Source organism: Lissotriton vulgaris, chromosome 2_1 (assembly GCF_964263255.1).
Source record: "Lissotriton vulgaris chromosome 2_1, aLisVul1.2, whole genome shotgun sequence".
NCBI classification, from domain to species: domain Eukaryota; kingdom Metazoa; phylum Chordata; class Amphibia; order Caudata; family Salamandridae; genus Lissotriton; species Lissotriton vulgaris.
The window spans coordinates 1,761,408,653-1,761,432,268 of NC_141687.1; the positions used below are offsets into that span (position 1 = coordinate 1,761,408,653).

At 44.8% G+C, this 23,616-nt stretch overlaps 1 protein-coding gene across 2 annotated transcripts in view; it reads left to right on the plus strand.

The window, feature by feature from the left end:
• Positions 1–23,616, plus strand: part of LOC147733251 (synaptotagmin-5-like) — a 417,434-nt gene that overhangs the window by 263,973 nt on the left and 129,845 nt on the right. For both annotated transcript variants that reach the window (XM_086957813.1, XM_086957812.1), the window contains exon 4: positions 1,373–1,762. In XM_086957813.1, the coding sequence (XP_086813939.1) occupies positions 1,373–1,762 (390 nt within the window). The remainder of the gene's footprint in view (positions 1–1,372; positions 1,763–23,616) is intronic.

The window sequence follows — 23,616 nt, forward strand, 5'->3', positions numbered from 1 at the left end:
CTTGGATATTGCCAAAAACAAGTTTCTGAGAACATTATGTAGACTCGCACAAGGCGCACGCTGGGTTTTACAGAGTGTATTTAAATGTACGCCCTATTGATGCTACAGTGAGACTGAAGCCAATTTTATACTGGCTGAGATTATGGTTGGTCCCAAAGCGGAAATGTTTTAGAAATGGATATTCTTTTAACCCCAAGGTGTGCCAATACTTTGCCGTGGCTCAGCTACAGCAGGGAATCGCTCACTGCACTGGCGGACCCAGACCTTTGGGAACACTCAGAGGGCATCTCTCTCTACTCTGTAAAGGGGATCAGAGAGGCCTTCTGGACAAATAAATGGAGGAAGGTACTGGAAACCACCACCAGTGTCAGTCATGTTGATTCATTGCTGCACCAAAAAACTGAGCCAAGGTTCGAAAGCTTCCTGGATGAAATTGACCCACCATTTACTAGATCTGTATACATCAGATTCAGGCTGGGGGCTCTGCCACTTGCAGCTTTTACCAGCAAATGGACATCCCGCCCCAAGGGGTAGTGCCAGTTTGCTTGGTATGTGGCACAGCATAGGAAGTAGATGCCTACTTACTCTTTTTTGCCCCGCATATGCCAAACATTGAAGATGCTGGATTAAACAATGAATACACTGGAATGTCCCCTTGAGCAGATGCCTTGGAACAAAGCTTTATAAACAAACATTGCATATCTACAGGTCAGATACGGGGTCTTGTGTAATTTTCTCAATAGCCACATTTTTAGAATCAGTCCGGCCCAATCGCACTAGGATCCTTACGCAAACTCCGGAACTCAACCGCTGAGCAAAAAAGTTGACTGTAAAAATGACCTTGGCACAGTTGCACACTCGATGAACCACTAAACATAATAACCCAAGAATTGATTTACCTTTAACAGAATTTTGTTTTATACAGCATCACCCTGCAACTTATGTTTTAAAGTGCGAAAGTTTTATTCAGATTTTATTTACATCTAAACATGATATATCTTTTCTTATGACTTTGTCCCGTTGGAAAATCTTAGCTTTCAATCTATTTATTGAATTATTTGTTTATTAATCTAATGTGACTTTTATCTTCTGCTGCTTTTATGGTCGTCGAACAAAATAAAGTGTTCACTGAGAATTGTCCGTCCCCAAAAATGAGCGCCAGTGGGTCCCACAAGAAACCACTAACTCAAATTAACCACTGCTGAGATGATGGCAACGTTCGGCGGTTTAATGGCTGGGGAAACGTGCATGCGCTTATCTGCAAGAGTGTATTTGCATACATTGTCTGAAAGAAATTGTAATTTTGCAATGAATGATCCTAAATAAGTCGGATGTACTTATCTTATACAATCCAATACTTTTTCTTGTTTAGATAAAAAAAATGCAAGAAGAAATGGAAAAACTTGAAGTTTGTCTTTCGTCCTCACCCCCCAGTACGGAGTACCTGGATGACGTGGGCACGGAGGAGGACGGACAGGGTGTTTCCAAAGGGACTTTGCGGTTCTCTCTTCTCTATGTCAAGAAAACGCTTGAGCTGCACCTGAAGGTCATCGAAGCCACCGACCTTGCCTGCCAGGGGGCCGACCTCTTTGTTAGGATCAAACTGTTTGCCCGGGAGACGTCACAGGAGTCTGGTCTGCGGTACATTCTCCATGAATGGGAAACTAAGGTGGTCAAAAAAGATAAGAACCCTTCTTTTGGCGACGAGTTCACATGCTCCTTGCGGGAACCGGAACTGAAGATGGTGACCGTTAAATTAGAGGTAAGTGCTATGATTTTAAACTCTAGGGCACTTCCTGCTTTCAAAAAACATGTCATATGGCTGATTGGTATTTGCATTGAAACTGACACGCGTTTTGATCACAAAGCTTCCTAAAGCTGTCAAAGAAGTCTATATCAGTTCTAAAGTACATTGGTTTCAAGGATTGTCAACCAACTGACACGGTTCGCATAGAAGGTGAGGTGCAACTCAATATTAAGATGAAGACCACATTATCCAGCCTCTATTCAGATTTCCTGTAAAGCCTGTCTTAGTGACATTCTCAAATTCTGGAAATAAACTAAAGCTCTTCCTGTTCAGTCATGTTCCCAGTATGATTATGTTCAGCCTTTCTTACTTCTTTCAATCTAATTTTTCAGCTTTCTCTCCCCGAGTAATGTCATTTTACTTAGATCCATGTGCAGTGTAGGCAGTCTATTTTTCAGGGATGTCACACATTTGGTGAGTGGTGATGGCAATTACATGTTCCACTCTTCAACAAGGAATCTGAGTGGCATGATCTGGTTCTTGGTTTACCACAGAGCACCTGTTCTAGGCAGGTGCCACTTTGACACTCTCTCTCCAAATAAGCCAATTATGAGGTTATTTGTTGTGACCTGGCAGACTCCTGATTTGATTTTGAGTTTTGTGAAGCGTGAACAAATACCCTAAGGCGCCTCGGTGCTAAGAAATGAGGGTACATGAAGACCACAATTAAGATTTGGTAAAAAGCCAGGTTTTTAAGAGCTTGCAGAAACTCAAAAGGGAGAAAAGATATTATTTCCAGGGAAACAAGTTCCGACTGAGCAAAGTGCAAACCACGAAACTTACCCCCGCTTGCGACCTCTTGCAGTGGTGTCATAGAGCAGTTGCCTAAATTGTCTTTAATGTGCTCCATCTCTGCCAGTAACTGTAATGCCATGAGCTTCTGAGCCAGCTACAGTGTTTGGTCTGCGAAGTTTGATAAATAAAGCTTCTCTATATCTTCTTCTACTGACTACATGACCAGACTGGTGTTTGGGTAGCCGGGCCAACCCCAAGGTGCTGGAGGCCTGGAGTCCAGTTTCAGCCCCGTGATGGTCGAGCACGAGCAAACAAATGCTTTTCTTAGAGTGTTCTTACATTAACAGCACGTTTACACATGGGCAGCAACAGCAAATTTAATCTCCACCACCGGAGTTCACCATGAGAATGGGTTAGCAGTAGAGAAGACGAGGCATTTAGCACAAACACAGCTCATTGACCCAGAAGCCACTTTGAGCTCAGCTGCTGTGCTGAACGGTAAGCTGCTCGTTCACTGCAGCAGTTGCAGGTCACAACACAGCTCAATGACCCAAAAGCCATATTGAGCTCAGCTGCTGTATTGAACGGTAAGCGACTCCGTCACTGCTGTGAAGTTGTGGGGTGGGCCATAGCTAAGCAATGGACAACTCAGACACATGGTTCTTGTGGGTACAACTGGCACAGAGCACGTTCACCGAGTTCTTTTATTGGCAGGGTCACCTGACTGGTCATGCCTCTGGGGGATGGATGTGGGGTGGGTGTAGACACTGTCTCTAGGGAGAGGCTGCTGTATGACGTGTCCATCAGGACAATACATTCTTCCTAAAATCCAAATGAAAAGGACGAGTCCAACCTGAGGAAAGAAAAAAAATGTTTGGATACCACACACCAATACACATATAGAGATACTTTGGCCGTAACTTCCCTCTCAGTTTCTCGCCCCCTTTTTTTAACATTGTCCAGTTGCTTTAAAATAAAATTCATATTTTCTATAAGTTAAACCAGGACAATTTTTAACATCTTTTTTTGCACTTACATTCACAACCTGCTCCACTGTACCTCAGGTGTTGAAGCACACCCTGGTGACGCTAGGCCACCAGGGTGGACCCCGATGATGAAGCATGTCACCACTAGGTTGGTGAGTGAGGGTTTTTTTACAAAAGGATGAATCCTTCCCTTTTGTCAGTCAAAACACCCCATTAGGAAACCTTCAGTTTTTCTTCTGGTGGTACTCCTCTCTTTGTTTAATTTTGTCCTTGACCAGGGGATCAGGAGTACTTTCCGTTCACCCCGGGTGAACACCATCCCTTGCTCTCCCCTTTGTTTTCAGGTTCCAGATACCCCATTAATCTCTTGAGTCAATCAGCAGGATACAGCAGCGGACGAATGGACGTATGGCACTGGCTGCACTGGGTCATCTCTGCTCACTTTCATAATTTAACCTGGTGTGACACAGGAAGAATACACTGGTGCAATGAGTGTGGAGTTGGTCAACTCTGCTGATACACCAGGTGATTTGTGATTGGTGTCAACAATTTAAAACAGAGAGCATCAGGAAAATCGCTGGAATCTCTGATGTAGAATACTTGGGTGGTGTTGCTTGACTCGCTGAAGACAGTCTTGTCATACTGAAACTGGTTGGAGTCTCCACGGCAACGCCTTGCTACCTCCTGAAATTAGTTGGTAGGGCAGTGTCAGGTCCATCCCTCGCACTTGTGGAGGCCCCTTGGTTGGGTTGCCATAGGACTGCTTGTGGTCTGCGCTAGAGCTGCATGTGGGCCACATCTGGGACTCTGTAAGACTGCAGAGGAGCCACTGTTTAGTCACTTGTGTAACCACAGTGGTAGATGGGTCCTGGTCAAGATGCGTTCTCACCACTGGGATCAAGATGCAGGTGGGGTGAGCAGGTGGGCGCTGGTTGACTGAGTCTTCAGAGTGTCACTGGTGCTTCGTGACTGTTGGTATAGCAACAGTGTTGGATTCCAATCTAGTGTTGATGTCCATGGGGTTGATAGCCATGTAGTTAACCTGTACGACAGGTGGTGATGACTTGCCTTCATGGTCACTCGCATTCCTTCTTGGGTGGTCAGGTGCTTTCATCCTTTCCTTGACGAGGCATCAGCATCCTTCAGCCTGGATGCTGAGTTGCTGGGCTGCCAGTTACTTGTGTGGACGGTTACGTTGTGAAGCCTGGGGCAGAGACTTAGTTTGTGCTTGCTTGCGGCTTACTCTCAGTTCTCCTGCTGTGCTGTCCCCAGGTCATCCTCATTTCACCACAGTGGCTTGTTCATGTGAACAGATGCGCTCTGTCAATGGGCCAAGCATTCCTGAGTGTGCCTTTCAGGCCTGGTCACTCTTGATCTCTCTTTATGGCATTGGTTGGTATAAGGTTTCCCAGTGTGAACCAGCTGTTCACATTTACATTTCCTTCTCTTCTTTTGGCATACACCTTCTTTGGGACCATGGTGGTGAGACTTACAGCCGCTTGAGTCTCTTACTAATCTTCTAGATCCAGTGGAATGCACCTTCTGCCGGACATGCCAACAGGGTCACTTGGTGGTTGAGTGTCTCAGTAGTCTGGCCTCCAGCCTCAGGTGTTGGTCTCCGGCTTGTTGATGATCAGGGGGCTATTGCTGATCCAATTCTCCTTGTCTTCTCTAGAGCTATGTGGTGTCTAACCACATGTCGCATGTTCCCACTTCAGGGACCTTCTTTGAGCTCGCTCTCCATGGGTAGATGTGTGTGGCTGGCCCTTTGCCTCAAGGGTCTTTTTGCTGCATGACACTCTTCTCCGTTGAGTCGGTGTATTGTCATGCCACGTTTCGTACATTCACTCCTCACGGGAGGGAATGTAACTCCTACTCCATGGCGTTTCTTCTTTCAGGTCCTCCTATCATGGGCAGTAGGGAGCTGTGATTCTATTCCACTTTCTCTGGGTAGTACAAGACTTGCATCTTGAGGCGTCTATGCCATCAGGCATGGTTGGTGCATTGTGTTACAATGTGCCCTGAGAGTGTGGGATGACGTGGTCCTAGGGTCTGGATCAGTCATAGTGCAGTGAGCTTCTTTCATCTTTTCAATCCTGTCTCACCTTTTCTGGGGCATGTCCTGCCTGGGGTCATGTCTGCCTGGTAGGCTTGGTTGAACAGTGTTGCGTCTGTGTGGTTCCCAACTAAGGGAGTGAGTGGGGCTCAGTATCATTAATTTGATAGCAGGCTGTGAGTAGCACCCAGTACTGTGGGTGGTTCCAGTGATGTCTCCCCTCTTTCATCGGGCAGAAGCAGACTTGGAGCGCTCTACTCTCTTGTGCATCCAGGTGGCAAAGCTTCCCAATGTTTGTGCACCCTCTGGTGGTGCATGGCCTGCACCACAATGCAATAGCTGTCTCTCTTCCTTGATGTGCATGGGCCAAATTACAGGTGTTAAAAACTGTGTATCGTGGTTCCCTTCCTTTTCCCAGCATACTGTCAGGTGTGACAGATTAATTGATATTTCTTTAAAATGCCTCAGGTCGGTGAGTTAACAGGCAAATTGGTGTGGTGAAGTTAATAACCATGGTCCAGCCCCAGTGGCGGCTGGTGACATTTGAAAGAGGTGAGGCGTAAAAGTCACGGCAACGCAATTTAGCGAGCGAGCTCGACCCTAAATACTTTTATTACATGACCTTGTCATTAGAGGGCTTTCATTCCTGCAAATACAAAATGCTAGAGCCTTCCTCTTCTGCGCGCAACGAGATCTGGGCCCCAGCTCGAAAGGACAGTGACTATTGGGGGAGGGAGGGAGGGGCATTACAGTAGGCTAAACAGATTTGGGCACCAAAAAAGACTAGTTCAATCATAAAAGTAACCATTTACATAGCACACACCACACGAAGCACGTTTTCTTGCCGAATTAATAATATTTTTTTAATCTCTAGTCTGCGAAGTGCGATACAGATCAAAAATCCTGACCACTATTGGTGCTCTACACTTATATTCAATGTTTGACCTTGTAACATATCAAAGATGCTATAAGACAAGAGTTCTCTCTGCAAAATTTACACTGACGCTCAGAGGCATTCGCTGCACCATGTTTCACCGCGTCTTTCAACCTCACTCTCCACGCCCACCCACCTCCCATAAGGGGCCAAAGTCCACCCAACACCAGTGGACACTCCACTCCAAGCTGGGCTCCCCCCGCTGCGCTGCATTAGTGAAAATGGTCGTCGTGGGGGTGGGTGAGGTGCAAACCCTCAGATGAGCGTACCGCGGTACCTTTCACTTCTTATTGGAAATAGGATCCGAGTATTGCCTGTGTATGGGGCGGGCGAGAGGGTGGGGGGTTGTCAGTTGCTGTAACCAGCTCCTTCTCGTCCCTAGAATGAGCTCAGCTGTGCCAATTACAGACACAAAAGTGCTGAGAAGTCCTATTCCTCCGGGATATGCGCCGGAATGAATGGCAACCTGTGCATTCCGTTTCCGAAGGTTGAATTAGGGGCCTCCCCCAGCCCCCCTCCTTCCGCACTGCTGTCTTGGCACCCTAAAATCCTAAACCACTCCGGCCTTACAGTGCGTCATTGGCGTCAGGTTTCATGAAGAAGGAAAGTTTTGCCATCTAATCTATTGGCCGAAATATGTTGTCAGCCCGCACTTATTCAATAGCAATCCATAGCAGAGTCTGGCTCGCTTTTTACCACACCCTGTCTCTCATTGTCACAGAACTGGTTTTGCATAAATAGCGACATGTGCAGCAACACTCCTAGCACTCCGAGGTAAAGGTGCCAGCACACGGCCAATGTGTATATAAATAATTATTGCATCTAGGTATACTGTGCAAGATAACGCATCAGATTTATATGTACATTTGGAAGGTCACGTGGGGCTGTGGAGGAGGCCGGCATTAAGGGCGGGTAGGGGGGGTCGCACTGCAGAAGGGATGGTGGGGAGGTGGGAGGGATTTAATGGAAATATATATAAAATAAAGTAAACTTACCGTCACTGCCGAGACTCCCGAATCCCGCCGTCCTAGTTTCGAATTCCTGCAGCACTGTGCACGTCAGCAGGAAGGCTGCAGGCAGCCTCCCTTCCCTCCACCGCAGCCAGCGCTGTGATTGGTTCGGCCGCTGCCCCACACGTGTCAATTTCTCTCTGTATGCTGCAGCATACAGAGAGAACAGCGAGAGTGGGCGGAGTTGCTCGAGGGCAGGCGGGAGCGGCTTTCCCACTGTTGTTAATACTGTCTATTTGGGCGGCCTCAGGCTGCCCAAGCAGTCAGTATGAAGAACAGTGGGCAAGCCACTCCCCCCTGCCTTCGAGCAACTCCGCCCACCTCCAACCAGGAACTTCTGCTTTCTCGCCGTGCGAGAAGGCAGAAACAAATGGTAGTTATTAGGGCAATAACTACCATTTGTTTCTGCCTTCTCGCACAGCGAGAAAGCAGGGGGGCGGCGCCCAAACGCCCCCAGAGAGGAGCCACCACTGTCCAGCCTGTTCATATGCCTTTTCTTTCTGTTTTTTTCTTCAGTATTTAGCAATTCATGGCCCTGCTTTGGATCTTGGGCACCCTCTGATGGTGGTTAAGTATTACTGCAGAGTTGCTGCAGCCTCTCCTACCAGAGCACTGTCTCCCAGTCGTGCCTACTCCCTTCTTGCTCCTGACCGTCTCTGAAGACCTTCGTGGCAGGCTGCTGCTAGGTGCTGTAGCTGATCCACGTTTCTGGCTCCAGGCATCTCCTGGAAGGTGAGTGGATACAGGGGGTCTCTTTTATGAGGCCTTGCATCCGTTTTGCGCTTCCGATGCGTCACTTTTTGTGACGCATCGGCGGTGTAAAACATGCCTCCTGTTACTCCCCATTTACAAAGTGGCGCATCTAAGCAGATGCGTCACTTTGTAAACCCCTGTGCTAAATTATACCTGCGTCAGGTATGATGTAAGCAGGGGGGGGCGTTCCCCCGCAAAAAGCCTTGTAGAAGTGACGCAGTAAAATCTATGAGATCTCTCTGCGTTACTTCTAGGACGCTATTGCGTAAAAATCTTAGGCCTGCCTTACAGCAGGCGTAAGATTGATGCAGGCCCTTTCACAAGGGGCTTGCCCCATGTGAAGGGACGCATTGCTGGAGTTGCGTCACTTTTGTGACACACTCCAGCAATGCTCACTTTTGCGCCATACAGGTACGTCAGAATTACTGACGTATCTGTAACTCCTTGCGACACGATGCGTCATACAGTAAATATGACGCATCAGGTATGTCGCAAGGAGTGCACACTGAGAAGTGACGCATCGCTGCTTTCACGCAGCGTTTCGTAATTTCTCATAAATGAAGCCCAGGATCTTTAGCAGGGTACTCTGTTTCTCGCATGTCACTCTCCCTCGGCCACCAACGATAGATGGCTGAGCCCACCATGAACACCTTACTGTGCAGTGCTGCCTCCAAACCATGGCCTGGACTCCCTCTTCTTTCTTAAAGGTGAATGACAGCCAGTTCAAGAGCTCAATCACTACTGGAGGCAAGAGGTCTCTTCTGTCTTCTCCTTCTTCCCCACCATGGTAGGCTGTAGCCACCAGGAGGCGCTTAGGCTCACCTAGACTGGCTCAGCTTCACCTTGCAGCCCTCCGACACTGCAGTATCGAGGAAGTCCATGTGGGAGCGGCCCGCCATGGAGAAAGATTTGTGATTTCTTGTGTGACTTTTTCTAAACAGGCGTCAGCTGCTTTGGGATGGAGTATGAGCTTCTGTGCACCTTTTGTCGTCTTGCAAGCTACAGCCTCACAGTGTTGTGTACTCTGCAGGTGGGGTCAGACCCCCTCATCGCCAAGGGAAAGTCATGGGCCCTAGGCCAACATGCTAAGTAATGGACAATTCAGACACTTAGTTATAGTGGGTACCTCTGTCCCAGGGCATGTGGGCACAGCCCCTGACGGGTGACACCCCTAGGTACAGGCTGCTATATGGCGTGTCTAGCAGGACACTACAACTGCCGCAATAACAGGTTGCAACACAGATTAGTGACTAGAAAGCCACTTTGAGCTCCGCTGCTGTGCTGGAGAGCCACTGCCCCGGTTGATGGCAACAAGGATTTCTTGGGATGCAGGTGGTGGGATTTGAGATCGGCTTATAATGCAGCACACAGCTGTGTCTTTCGGGTTTGAGCTATTTCAGCTGCACCATTAACCTGCCTCTAAAAAAATCTGGTTTGCTCCACATAAAACAGGAAGAGTGGCACATAGAGTTCCCAAACTTAAGTGAACTGCTAACTAAAAGCTGGCTTGGATGCAGGTATTGACTCAGGTGTGCGGAACTACAAATATCATGCGACCAACCAGCTTCACAACACAAATGAGTGCAGGAAAAACCAGTTCTCCCAACTAGTTTTTACATCATCATTATGAATGCTGCTGGTGTACACCTGTCAGGGTATAGAAGTTCTTTCATAGGATTCTTTGGGTGTTCTGTAGCATACCAGTGCTTAACCTGAGATGACGCTTGTAAGTGGGGCCCACAGGCACTCATTTTTGGTGACCGGCGCTTACTTTTTCTCATCACCTCAAAATATTTTGCCTTTCTCCTCCCCTTTCTTTGCGGAATTCATTGTTGTTGGCTTGTGGGCACTTTACCACTGCCAACCAGTGCTAAAGTGCAGATGCGCTGTACTTAAAACATGGTAACATTGGCTTATCCACAATTGGCATATTTAATATACTTATAAGTTCCTAGTAAAGTGCACTATATGTTCCCAGGACCTGTAGATTAAATGCTACTAGTGGGCCTGCATCCTTGATTGTGCCACCCACTTCAATAGCCTTTAGACCTGTCTCAGTCCTGCCACTATAGAGCCTGTGTGTGCAGTTTAAAACTGCCATTTCGACCTGGCAGGTTGACCTACTTGCCAGGCCCTCGCCTTCTCTTTTATTACATATAAGTCACCCCTAAGGTATTCTCTGGGCAGGGTGCAGTGTATTTAAACGGTACAACATGTACGTTTCAGTTTCACATGTCCTGGTAGTGAAAAACGTATACATTCGTTTTTCACTTCTGCTAGGCCTAGCTCTCTGTAGGTTAAATTGGGATTGCCTTAAAACCTCTATTACGTGTAATTTCCAGTTGGGAAAAAGCAGAAAATTGGAGTTTGGTGTCTCTGGGCTCACTATTTAAAACACATCTCATGGTAAAGTTGGTTTATAAATTACTGGTCTGAAAATGTCACTTTTAGAAAGTTGGCATTTTCTTACTTTAATCATCATGTGCCCCTGCCTGTCTCTGAATGCACATCTGGGTTTGAGTGACAGCTGGGCTTTGTGCATTCCCTCCAGACATTCAAATTAAGATATCTGTGGTGTCACATTTGCACCCTGTTTGCCCATCACCACCTGATGGGCCTTCCTGAGGTATATTGAGAGGGATGAACTGACAGTTGCACCTAAATAGGGCTGTTCCTGTCCCCACACAAAGAGTTGCATACCCCTCTGTAGTGTGTCTGGAGCCAGGGCAGAAAATTCAGGGACCTTGTGATCTTCAAAGGTCTCTTTGATGTCTCTGATGCAGCGCGGCTCCAGAAATTCTCTGTAAAACTATCACCTTAACCCAAGGAGCTAATCACAAATTACACATCAGTGGGCCCATAACACTACAAATCATTCATACACACATTTACCCAGCTCCGAGGATTCGGTGAAGACCAAAAGGAGAGCTGCTGGATTATAGGGGAGTGTCTAAAACTAAATTTTAAACATTATTTACATCAGCAGTTTAACTTCTAATACCATGGTTTTGATTTAAAGAAACCATTTAAAACACCCCACCATTATTTGTCATTGGATCAGCTAGTAAAAGTTAACTAAAGGACATCAAGACCATTTTAATTCTCCATTTATTTAATTTTTATTTAGAGACTCAGGGCCAGGTGTAGGTAGCCTAATACCGGTCGGTAACGGCCAAAATTACCGAATTTCGCCCGTTACCGACCGGTATTATGCTTTTCAGATGTAGGAGGCCAAATTGAAGGATTCGGTAATTTATCAAATTGGTAATTTCAGGAATCGGTAAATTACCGAATTCTTAAATACCGATTTGGTAATTTACCGAATCCCTCAAAAGAGTGCATTTGTCATTTAAGGATTCGTTATTTACCACTAACTACAAGTTGGTGGTAAATATCGAAAACCTGTGAAAAAGCAAATTTGTGCTTTTTCAAAAGTGCCATGTGGCAGACATACATGCCCTTAGGGCATGTATGTGTGCCACATGTGCACCCATGCACTATTCAGGGGTGCAAAAGGGTGTCAATGTGACACCCTGCCACCATTGTAAGTCTTCCCCCTATTACCGATTCGGTATTTACCGAATCGGTAATTCTCATTCATTCCTATGGACCTCCAGGCCCATAGGAATGAATGGAGAATACCGAATCGGTAAATACTGAATTGGTATTTACCGAATTTTACCGATTTGGTAAAAATTACCGAATCGATACCTACATACTATTTACCGATTCTAAAATACCGAATCGGTAAAATTCGGTATTTTAGAATCGGTAAATGGTATTTACCTACATATTGCCCTAGATCTCCTAGCATGACCTCTATCTTTTATTTTCAAAGAAAAATTCAAAACATTCATTTATTAGTATGACAGTTTGAAAAATAGGAAAAATGTTATATTACCAAAGAGTGGAAAAGCAGACATCAGCATAAGACAGAATAGTTCCCAAAGAACACCTCTCTATCTCTCTCGATGTTCCCCTTTCATAGGACTCCGCACCAATTCAAAAGTTAAAGTCCAGGAAAATGTCAAAGTCCTTGCGCCATAGGAAAATTGTGCAGACCGACAGCATGTCGGGGTGCAAAGATAAAATCGGAAAAGCATGCTCTCTTCATTGTCCCAAATGTCCTCTTTTATACCCTTTTTCACTAATTTATCTATCTAAAACTTGTAACTTTGGGGTCTTAGACTTTCCGTGATTGGTCACTTGAGGGATGGATGAGCATCACCTCATCACCTTATTGTTCAATTTCCGGAGAATCATCGTTATAATTGAAAAAATGGTAAGCCCATTGTTCATGTCATGCTTCTTCTGCTTGTGTCCTTTAATTTGTTATTCGGTGCACTATTCCCACGTTCTTCCCCATCATGCCCCTGCAGTGATGACTCCTGTTGTCTCCTTTGCTTCATCTGCAGCGGGGCCGATAGGCAGACATTGTGTTTGATATTTGTTCAGAAAGCCTGCAAGGTTGTGTATCCGCACAATGAGCACACTGTGGTGGGAACCTGATGTGCCGCTCCCTATAGCAGTCCTAGTTCAGTTTGTACAAACTCTGCCAGAAGGCCAAGAATTTTGTTTTAATTTTCACCTCTGATGGGAAAGGAAACAGACACACTCAATTTGAAATTTAAAATAAATGTATGTGCGCCAACGACAGCACATTCGCCCAGCAATTGACATTGTAGTGTCTATTGTGCTGAACCAGTTTCATTTGGTTTCTCTTCAAGTGTGCATCTAAGGCTGCCCTCCTGTGACATCCTTTATGTAAAGTGATGCTTCTCACCACCAATAAGACTGGGGTTGTCTCCAAGCAGAAGTACCCACAACAGAGGCATAAAGATGTGTGATATCTCTGCACCTGGCTGTCACCAACCTTAATGAAGCAGCAAATAGGGACAGGCACAATGGAACCCAAACCTAGAAACCTATTCACCTTCAGCAACAGAAACTACTGTTCCAGCTTCACCCCTGTCATCCACCAAATGCAGCGCTTGGGAATACCTAATCAGTAAACCCGGCCTAAAGAAGTCTTCATTGAATATCTAGGGATAGTCCTGTTTCCATCATCCTCACTTCTGTGTCTGAGTCTTCACCCTCTAGGCATTGAAATCCAGCCCCCCTTCCACTACCTGGGGAGGCTGATCTCACTACTGTCTTGTGCCATGCTAAATCAGGGGCATCCACAATGGATCCCACATTGCTTTTGTAATTAATACTGTGAGTCACTTATGAGTAGACATCAGAAGACATCCACCACAGCATTTGCAGATTTTCCTTTTTGATGATTGCATTATTTACCAGTACATTTACTCACATTGCTATGATCATGAGGTTGGTGCCTCCTTCTAGCACAGCCTAAAGCTCTTGATATTTCACTTTATATGTGACTAGCCATTATTTTACGATTTCATTCTCTGAGGTGATTAGGTGTCTTTGCTAAAGGGGCGGTTTAGTAGCCTAGAGTAGGCAGAGTGTTCAAATGATTCTAGTGCCTAATAAAAATACCTAATGCAGCACAATGCAACATCCACATAATGTTGTTTTTTCTACAGTTTCACTTCTTTTACCATGCCACCTCAAAAAGCCTCTTCGATATTCCTAAAACACTGCCTGAAAAATGTACCTTGATTTTAATGTTCCTGTTAGTGCCTCTTCTTTTTCTCTTTTGATTTACACACTCTTTTCCATCCTCAGCATGTCTCCTCTCTCTCTGAGCACAGCTTCCTATGGGTTACATGCAATGTTAGCTTAATCTCTTTTATTGTATTTCTGCATATTACCCAGACCTTATTTCAAAGAGCACAATTACTCCTTTTTTGAACATCACCTAACTATGCCTAATTTCTTTTAGCTCATTTATTTATCCGACTAATCACTTGCATGAGCTCATATACCCTCAATATTGATCAAACCTAACCCCTATTAATGTACTCTACCACAAAGAAATTGGATTAAATGCATGAACTACTTCACATGACTATGCTCAATAACCATTCAATTATCCATTACCCTTGGGTTCAGGAGCAGCGTGATGCTAGGCATAAAGTACTTCAATGCTGCATCAGGTGTAATAAGTATTACATTACTGCAATTACACTACAATACATTCTTGACATAGGGTTATAACAATCTCTAGTCCGCTGCAGCAAACAATTAGTGACGGATGGAATGCTTGCCTAATTTCTGTAACACTCTCTGGCTGAATTCCAGACCATTATTTTTCACCCACTATTCCACTCCAGACAGGTACTAGCCATATGCACATCAGTCTTGGTCCTGCTCCAGTGGGCAGTGGACTAGCCAGAAATGTCCCTCTCTTGACAGTTTCCTCCAATGTAGGCCTCATTTGTGAGGTTTAGCTTGATCACGTTGGGCTACCTGCCATTCAAGGGGTGCTTGCTAGAACCAACAACAAACTGATGGAAGGACCTGAGCCCGTGGAACTAAGATACTTAGCTTCTAATCTCAGTTGTACCACTTCACCTAAATATATTGGAAATAAACACTGTATTTTAAAGCTGGGCAGGGTCCACAAAACAGTGTCATTTTCATGAGAATGGCAGAACCTTGGTCATGCCATCAGAATGTTCTGGTGTTAACATGGGCTTTTATTGGAATTCTCTACGGCATATTATCAAGCCCATTATCACCATTTTTGCGGCAGTTTCCTGCCGCCAAAGCAGCGATAATTTTAACTGCGTTCCCTGATAATATGCCCCATAGAACCAGGAGATACAGTTATTAACCCTGGACTCCTTTTTGGCCAAAGTGTGTGCTCTTGGGCAATTCATTCTTGAATGTACTCATCTGCTCTCTTTTGGCTGATAGGAAGCGTTTATAAGAAAAAAGTAAAAGAAGCTATTGAGTGTCTGATTAAAAAAACCTAAGACAAGGTATTATCTAGGGCAGGGGAGAAGTGCCCAGTAGCCTGGCATATTGTAACATGGTTGCAAATGTACAGAACAAATAGCAGTGTCTTGCAGTCCTGGGCTTTCCAAAGTGTTTCATCCAGTGGTGTAATAAAACTCCCTGCAAATTTCACAGAGGCCCCCCCCTCCCTATGGCCCGGATCCAGTCAGGAGATTTACGGACAGGGACCTTACTGCCCATGCACAGTGCAGGAGGGGGCACCCTGGAGTCTGGGGGCCCTCCGCACCATGGGTGCTGCAAGGGCCATTGCTACACCACTAGCTACATACCAAGGGCCTCATTTATGAGGTTTTGCCGTAGCGAAGCGCAGCAGGCCTTCCTGCTGCGCTTCCCTATGGCCAAAGAACAGGGCAGGAATGCACTGTATCAATAGGATACGGCGCATTCCTGTCCTTTTCCCCTGCGCCGGCGCACAATGGGCTGCCTGCGCCAGCGCAGGCACCTTTGCACAATGGTGCAAGGGTGACGGCCTTGCGGGGATTGTTATTTTTGTACAGGAAGGGAAACCTCTCTGTACAAAAATAATCACAAGAGGCTTTTCCTCTCCTCTTTCTATGTGTGCTGCAAAATGCAGCACACATAGAAATAGGAAAAACGAGGACAAATAAAGATATTTCACACCGTTGTGCCTCACTTATGCCTCACCTGGCGAGGCGTAAGGTTTTGGCACTGCCTTAGATTTACGATTTCTTGTAAATCTGGGACAGTGTCAAAAGGCCATGGATGTTGCTGGGAGCGCCTCCAGCAACACCCATTGCACGCTCCTTTAACATAGAACACTGCGTTAAAGGGACTGATATTTATCAGGCAGCAGTACGCCAAAAAAAAGTGGCTTAGTGCTGCCTAATAAATATCACACAAGCTTGTGCGCCACGGAACTTCACAAAAAGTGAAGTTCCGATGGCGCAAGGGAGGATTTAAGTGGTTTGTGGGAAAGGTGATGGTGTGACCATGCATTACATGGAATAAAGAACCTGCTGCTTGTGCGCCACGGAACTTCACAAAAAGTGAAGTTCCGATGGCGCAAGGGAGGATTTAAGTGGTTTGTGGGAAAGGTTATGGTGTGACCATGCATTACATGGAATAAAGAACCTGCTGCCGTAGATGATAATGATATTGTGAGTCACCTTTGGTCTCGTTCCGCCATATGGTCATGGGACTCCTCAGTGAGTTGCAATATCCTTATAATGTATGGCAGGGGCTACTTTATCTCATAAAGTACAGCCACCAGTTTCACTGTGGCCTAATGTATGCCCCCCGCTCCCCCCCCTACAATTTGCTTCTAAGGATACTAGAGATAGTTCCACTAGTGATATTCTAGACAATGCTTACATCAAAATACACATAGAGAAAATAGTGCAGATGTCTTTGATAGTCCACGCAAGCATGGGTAATTGCTGATTTGCGTAATACATTTAAAATACTTGTAATTGAATTACCTTTTTAATGTACCTGCTTGGATTGAAATATATTACGTCCACACACAACCAGTGCTTGATTTGAGCTGTTGGTTTCCCCTGCTCAACGCTGGATCTTAATTGGTTTCCAGTGCTCCGCACTGGCACCTAATTGTCAACACCACACTTAGGACAGGCTGCCACATGGTGGCTTTGCTCATCTAATTTAGAGATGAGCAGAACAAAGGTTGTTTATAAATACAATATACATTAAAAATTACTAATATCTGCCTCCACAGTCATTCCTTTAGCTTTGGGGACCTCAAATAATCTGAACTGTAGCACTTGCTGGCAAGAGAGATGGCTAGGAGTTGTTTGGCAGCGATGACAGGAGCGATGGTTGGTGCAAGTAGCAGTTGCCTCCTGGTCAGGGCCCTGGCACTTAAATAAAGCACTTCACACAACAACTCCCCTTGGGTGCAGAGGACACCATGCCAGCATTTAACTATTTAAAAAAATATATATCCTTGTCCCCTTACAGCAGACCATTAACAAAAAGCATATATAAATTTCATAGTAAAGTCCAGGAATCCTGCAGCTTTATCCATTGAGCAAATCATTGCTGCTACCAAATTAGAACCATGCTCACAATCAAGGATATAATTGCAATGCAATCATGGAGAAAACATACTTGACCTCTCACAGATTAAGTTAAATATAAAAAATTCAAAACTTTACAGAGCTTGCTGTCACTCAAGAAGGTAATATACTAAAAGGTTTGAGAATAGTTATACCTGAGAGCTTGAGGCTACAAGTCATTGAATGGGCACACAAAGGATATTGTGGCATTGTAGACACTAAGAGAGTTCTCCGATGACAGAGTGTGTTTTCCTCGCCTTGATAAACGAGTTGAGAAGGAACTGAAAGCATGTCACCTGTGTAACTGCCAATGTCCCAAGACAACACAGCATCCACTAAATATATCTCACCTTCCTTAACAAGCATGGGCGAAAATTGCAGTTGATTTCTTTGGACTTTTAAACAATGGCAATCATCACATGGTAGGTATTGATGACTACTCATATTTTTCCTTAGTGGAAGATTTATCATCGACTATCCACTGTAAAGTCATTGACAGGCTAGATGACATTTTTGCAGCTTGGGGTGCTCCCTCCATTTATCAAATCTGAAAACAGTCCACCCTTCAATAGCAGAGAACTTTCTTAGATACTTGGACGTCAATTATCAAAAAAACAAACCTCTCTGGCCAAAGGCAAATAGCGTTGTTGAACACTTTTTTGACACACTGAAAGAAAGCGGTTCAGCGCGATCTCAAGTCAACCTTACGTCCAGTCCTTCATGCCTATTGGTCAACCCCCCATTCTACAACAGGTGAAAGTCCTGCCACTTTGCTGTTTGGGAAAGCCTTTGGGACAAAGCTACCACAATGGACCACGCACCCAGTAATAGACACTGATGATGAGATTCGTGTCACAGACACATCTCACAAAAGGAAGATGAAGGCCTATGCAGATAAGCGATGATGCGCTCAGGACCTGGTTTACGAAGAAGGAGACCGGGTCCTATTGAAACAAAAACAGAAATGCAAATCTGGCGCTCTGTTCGATGCTGATCCATTGAGAGTTGTGACAAGTAAAGTACATATGGTGACTGTTCAATGTCCCGGAAAGTCCACCATGAGAGACTCTTTACATTTCAAACATCTGCCTCAGTGTCGGCTCCATAGATCACGAGTGAGTTAAGTCCACCTAAGTGCCTAAGTCAAGCATCTGAGGCTACATCTACGATGCCAGATGACAGTGCAACTCCTTCAACTCATTCAACTCGATCTGTAAGATTGGTGCGAGCACCTCAACGACTCATTGAGGAACTCTAATGTATAAATGTTTTCAGCACTTTTTTTTAGCAAAGAGGAAGATGTAATGTTGTGTGAGCATGTGCAGTAGGACCCTTGTGGTCCTCGGTTGACGCCTTACAAAGTTACATAATATGTTGGGTGGTAATTGGGTATGGTCAATAAAGTTTACCGTAGTGCGCTCAGTTAAACATTGTATGTCAAAGAATAAAGACGTTTTACAGAGCTCTGTGTGCGGCGGGGTCATTTGCATGCTCCAGAACTGGGGTGGGCGTGACGCACCCTACATGGGAATAAGCCTTAAACAGGATATATTTTAATACTCAATGGGAAGGACATTGTTTTGTTAAATAGCACGACACAGATGCAGCTTTTCAATTGAAGTAGGTTTATTCAGCAGAGATGAAACCCACACCACAGCTTCGCCAGTGATGGCACGAGATTACCAGCCTGGTTTACTCATATAACAACATACTCACCTGGGCCCATAAACATACACACACTAAGCCGGTAATCTATTTTTCTTCGCTGCTGATCAGGAATTATTTACCTTTTCAATCGACTTATACCTGCTGTAAGAAACTGGCTCTATATATACTGGACCAAAGTAAGGTACAGTGTGTATACAGTCCCCAGCCCCTCTCTGGAATACTCAGACTTTTTATCTTGGGGATTCTCACAACCTTTCCCCTGGCGAGGTTTTGTAACCACCTTCTTTTGGTCACCCACAGTGGTTGTCCTTGTCACCCTAGTCTTGCCCCAATGGTCTGCCTTCTTTCCCAATTCTTGTTGATAAATTAGACCTAGGTCTACCAAATGCTGATGCAACTTTTCATTTGTGCAATTACTTAATATATGTTCCTTCATAAACAGATTGTAAAGTCCAGTGAAATCATGCACATTATGTCCAGCTAACCAACCATCCAGTGTCTTTACTGAGTAGTCTACAAAGTCAATCCAGGACTGGGTCTGGGTTTTGTGACCCCCCCCCTGAATCTAATTCTGTACTCCTTAGTAATGAGTCCAAATCCCTCAATCAGAGTGTTCTTTATGAGGTCATCGGACCCTGCATCTGGCCCAGAGAGGGTCTGAAAGAAGCCTGACTCTTCATTTACCAGAGAATAGTTCCCACAGGAGTGCCCCCCAAAGAGGTTTCTTTACTCTTCATATTTCACAAGCCCTCTCAAAGGCTGTGAACCACTAGGCGATGTCACCACCTTCCTCAAATTTAGGGACAATCCCTTTGGGGATTTTAGGATCAGAGTTCTCTTCTCTATCCTTATTGGTATTATTGCTGCCACCATTGATGGGGGCTAAACCCATCCCTTTCCTTTCTTTTTCTAGAGCCCGGAGTCTGGACTCTAGGTCTATTCTTTTGGCCAGCTTAGCTAAAAAACTGTCCTCTTCACTGGGAATATTCCCAATGTTTTCTCTGGGATCTGTCCACCTGTGTGAGGCCTAGGATCTCGGAGATTGATTCTTGGAGTAAAGGGTATGTGGACCCTCTCCTCCCTAGAGATGACAGGGGGATTTTCCTCCTCCTCTGACACCTCTCCCCCTTCTGACTGTAAGTAAGTAAGTAAATATTTATTTGTATATGATTAATTAAAATCTTTACAAAATTGAAAAGTGTCCATAGTAATTGTTACTTAAACGTAACAAAACAAAAGAGAAAGAAATAAAAAATTGGGGTGCATAAAATTACAGTGATATTAACAGTTATATGGTTAACATCGTAGGATTAAAAAGTTCATCTAGCATGGTTAAGTCTCTTTCTTATTAGTTCAAAGAACTTCACAACTTGACAGTTCAATTTAGTGTCGCTAGTAGAAAAGCACAATATGGCTGCCTGTCTGCAGGTCCGGACGGCGTAAAGGTTAAAAAAAGGACGTAAGAGATTAAACCTCAGGTCCTTTATGCTAGGGCAGATGCAAATCACATGAATTATGTCTTCCTTGCCGGTTTTGCACATGCGACACTGTTGTGAAGGGTTATTTCTCTCCCAAGGTGGAAGATGTGGAAGTATGGGAATTACACCAAGTCGTAATTTTAGAAATTTTTCTTTAACATGTATTTTCATGCCGATACTAAAGTACGCTTGTGGCCGCAATTTTTCATAGGCTCCCACTGTTAGCCATCCATGTGCTCGGTTTGCTAGGTCTTTCTTATCTTCTATCGCTGAGATGATGCTAGCTGATTTTTTAGCTACTTTTTTAAAGGACAAGAGATCCATTGATGTTTCCCAGGTTTCAGTCAGGCCTAGAACTTTGAGTGATTCATATAAGTAGGCTCTTGGCGCGAGGTTGCGGTGCGGAAGTAGTTCTTCCCATAGGTTTGCACATAGAGATCCAGCATCTGCATTGCGAATTTTGTGCCAGATTGTTACATACACGCTCCGCCTCTCTAGAGTTTGTTTCAGGATACCGAATTCTAATCGAATCTGAGCCGGAGAAACGTACTTGGGAAGATTGAATATAGCCCTGTATGAATTGGCAATGAGTGTGTCCAGTAACGCCGCATCCTTACCATGGTGTGATTCACTACCGTATGTGAGAGTCGGTTTTAATTTGGCACTCAATAGATCGAGAAGAGGTTTAAGTGTCAGATCGGGTAGTTTGCCCTTCAGTGATTTTAGAGCCATGTAAGTTATTGTAGCCTTCCCTCGCAAAGATTTAAACTGCGCCCTCGAGGTGTTATTGAGTCCAGGATTACTCCCAGGTACTTATATGTGGTGACCTGGTCAAGTTTTTCGCCATTCAAATACCAGCAAGGGTTCTTTTTTTTCTTATAGTTCACAGTCATCACCTTTGACTTGTTGAGGTTTATTTGTAGTGTATTTTTTTCTGAAAAGGCATTGGTTATGTTCAAAAGATGTTGGAGGCCCACTGGAGTCCGACTTATCAACAACAGGTCATCTGCATATAACAGGTTTGAGAGGATGATTTTCCCTAGTTTCGGTGCGTGGTTGGAGCATTTGTCTAGTTGCCCAGGTAAGTCGGCTAAAAAAAGATTAAATAGGATTGGTGCAAGTAGACATCCCTGTTTCAGTCCTTTTGTTGTCGTTATGGGTTTTGAAAGATGAGTTCCAGCCCCAAGTTTAATTTTAATCCAGGTGTTTGTGTGGAGCAGTATTAGGACGTCTAATAGGTGCTTAGGTATTCCCAATTTGTCCAGTTTCATCCAAAGTTTGTTGCGGTCCACGTGGTCGAATGCAGCGGTATAATCAATAAATGAAAAGAATAGAGATGACTTAGTATCTTTTGCTGCTTCCATCAGCAGTGATAGTGCCATTAAATTGGTTGTGGTCCCTTGGCCTTTACAGAAACCCGTTTGGTTGATTGGCATGATGGAATTCTCAGTTGCCCATGATTAAGCATGGGCGAATTTTGCGAATCTCGCGTTCGCGAATTTTGCGGATTTGCGAACTCGCAATCCGCAAAATCCACGAATTTCCTGATTTTTTTTGTGTTCGCGCGGGTTTCTGCCAGTTCGCGAGAGTTTTGTACAATTTCGCAAACGCGAACTTACCTGTCGGGTCGCAAGTTTTGCGAACTTGTTGTTTCTACGTGTCCAGCCTGTTTGGGACACTCTTCTTCATCACTGCCACTCTCTGTCACCACTGCCACTCTCTGACTACTCATGCCACCCTCTGGCCCACCCATGCCACCCTCTGTTTCATCACAGCACCCTCTGGTGTACATTATTGTGGCAAAGCAAAGCACACCTTCCCTGCCTCAAGTGACCTGAATTAATTTGGGGCTGATTAATGTGTCACAGAATATTTTTTTAGCTGGCACCTGCTTCCTTAGTGCTTCCTGATTAGTGATCTTTAGCACTTGCTAAGTGCTTTCATTGTTGCAAAATTAGTTATAACACCTGCCCTGCCCCAACTGACAATAATGAATTAAGGGCTGATTAATGTGTCACTGGATTTGAACTTCCAGCCTGGCTCCTGCTTGTCTGCCTTAGCTGTAATTCAGGACCTTTGTGTAACTATTCTGAGGGTCAGAGCAGGGTCACATAATAGTTGCAAGTAGGCAACTGAACTCTGGAGGGGCCCCTCAGGAAGCACTACAGGAAATGGCTACTAATGATGAGCTTGAACTTTTGAACCTGGTAAGTAGTTTCAGTTTTGCTAAGATCGTATTTCTGCAATTTAGCGCTTATTCGCGGGGCGCGAAGTTGAACTGGGAAGCCGCGAACTCACGCGAACAGTGCGAGCAAGCCATAAAATCCGCTGCTCGCGGATTTCGCGGGAAATTCGCGAATCTCGCGGATTGCGAATTTACCGAAAATCCGCAAAATCCGCGAGCGTAACGGATTTTCCGCCCATGCTTACCCATGATGTTAACTCCTCCAGGATAAGGCCAGCAAAGTATTTTGCCTCCACGTCTATGAGAGCAATAAGGCCCTTCTGACTGGTCATCACCATGTTCAGAGGGGTGGCCTTTAGCATACTCAGCCAGGAGCTCCTGGTGCCCTTTGTTTGTTGGATGCAGGCCCATTGTTATATTTTTTATTTTGCATAAGGACCTCAATTCCTTGAAAGACACGTGTAAGTAAGGTGTGAGGTCGAGCTCCTCAACCAGGTCCATGGTGTCATCTTCACTAATAGCTGGGTTCTGTTGAGGCATTCTAACCTGATAGTTCTAACCCTCTCCCCTTGACTATAGAGACTTATTTTTCTAGAATTCTAATGGGACTGTAAGCAAGGCCCTGACAAGACTTTTTAGTACTTTGGAAAAACCAATTTCAGAATTCTAAAGGCAATTTATGAGTTCTGTCGTGTGATCAGATGGTAACAAAGTAGTCCAACAAACGCAAGTTTGTATCCCACCAATGTTGGAAAGTGGCTCTATATATACTGGACCAAGGTAAGGCACAGTGTGTATAGAGTCCCCAGAGGGTAAAGTTAGATATAACCTTACTTTCCAAAGTGGAAGCTTTGTCGAGCAGTAAGCCAGTATCAGAGGACAGTGTAAACCATTTGTTGTACACACTCAGTCAGCAAAAGGTTTCACACACTCAAGAACTGAACTCTAGACCAATTGTTTTTATATCAAAAGATATAGTTGTTTTATTTTAGAACCAACAAGTATCAATATATACTTTTCTCAATACGAGTGACTTTA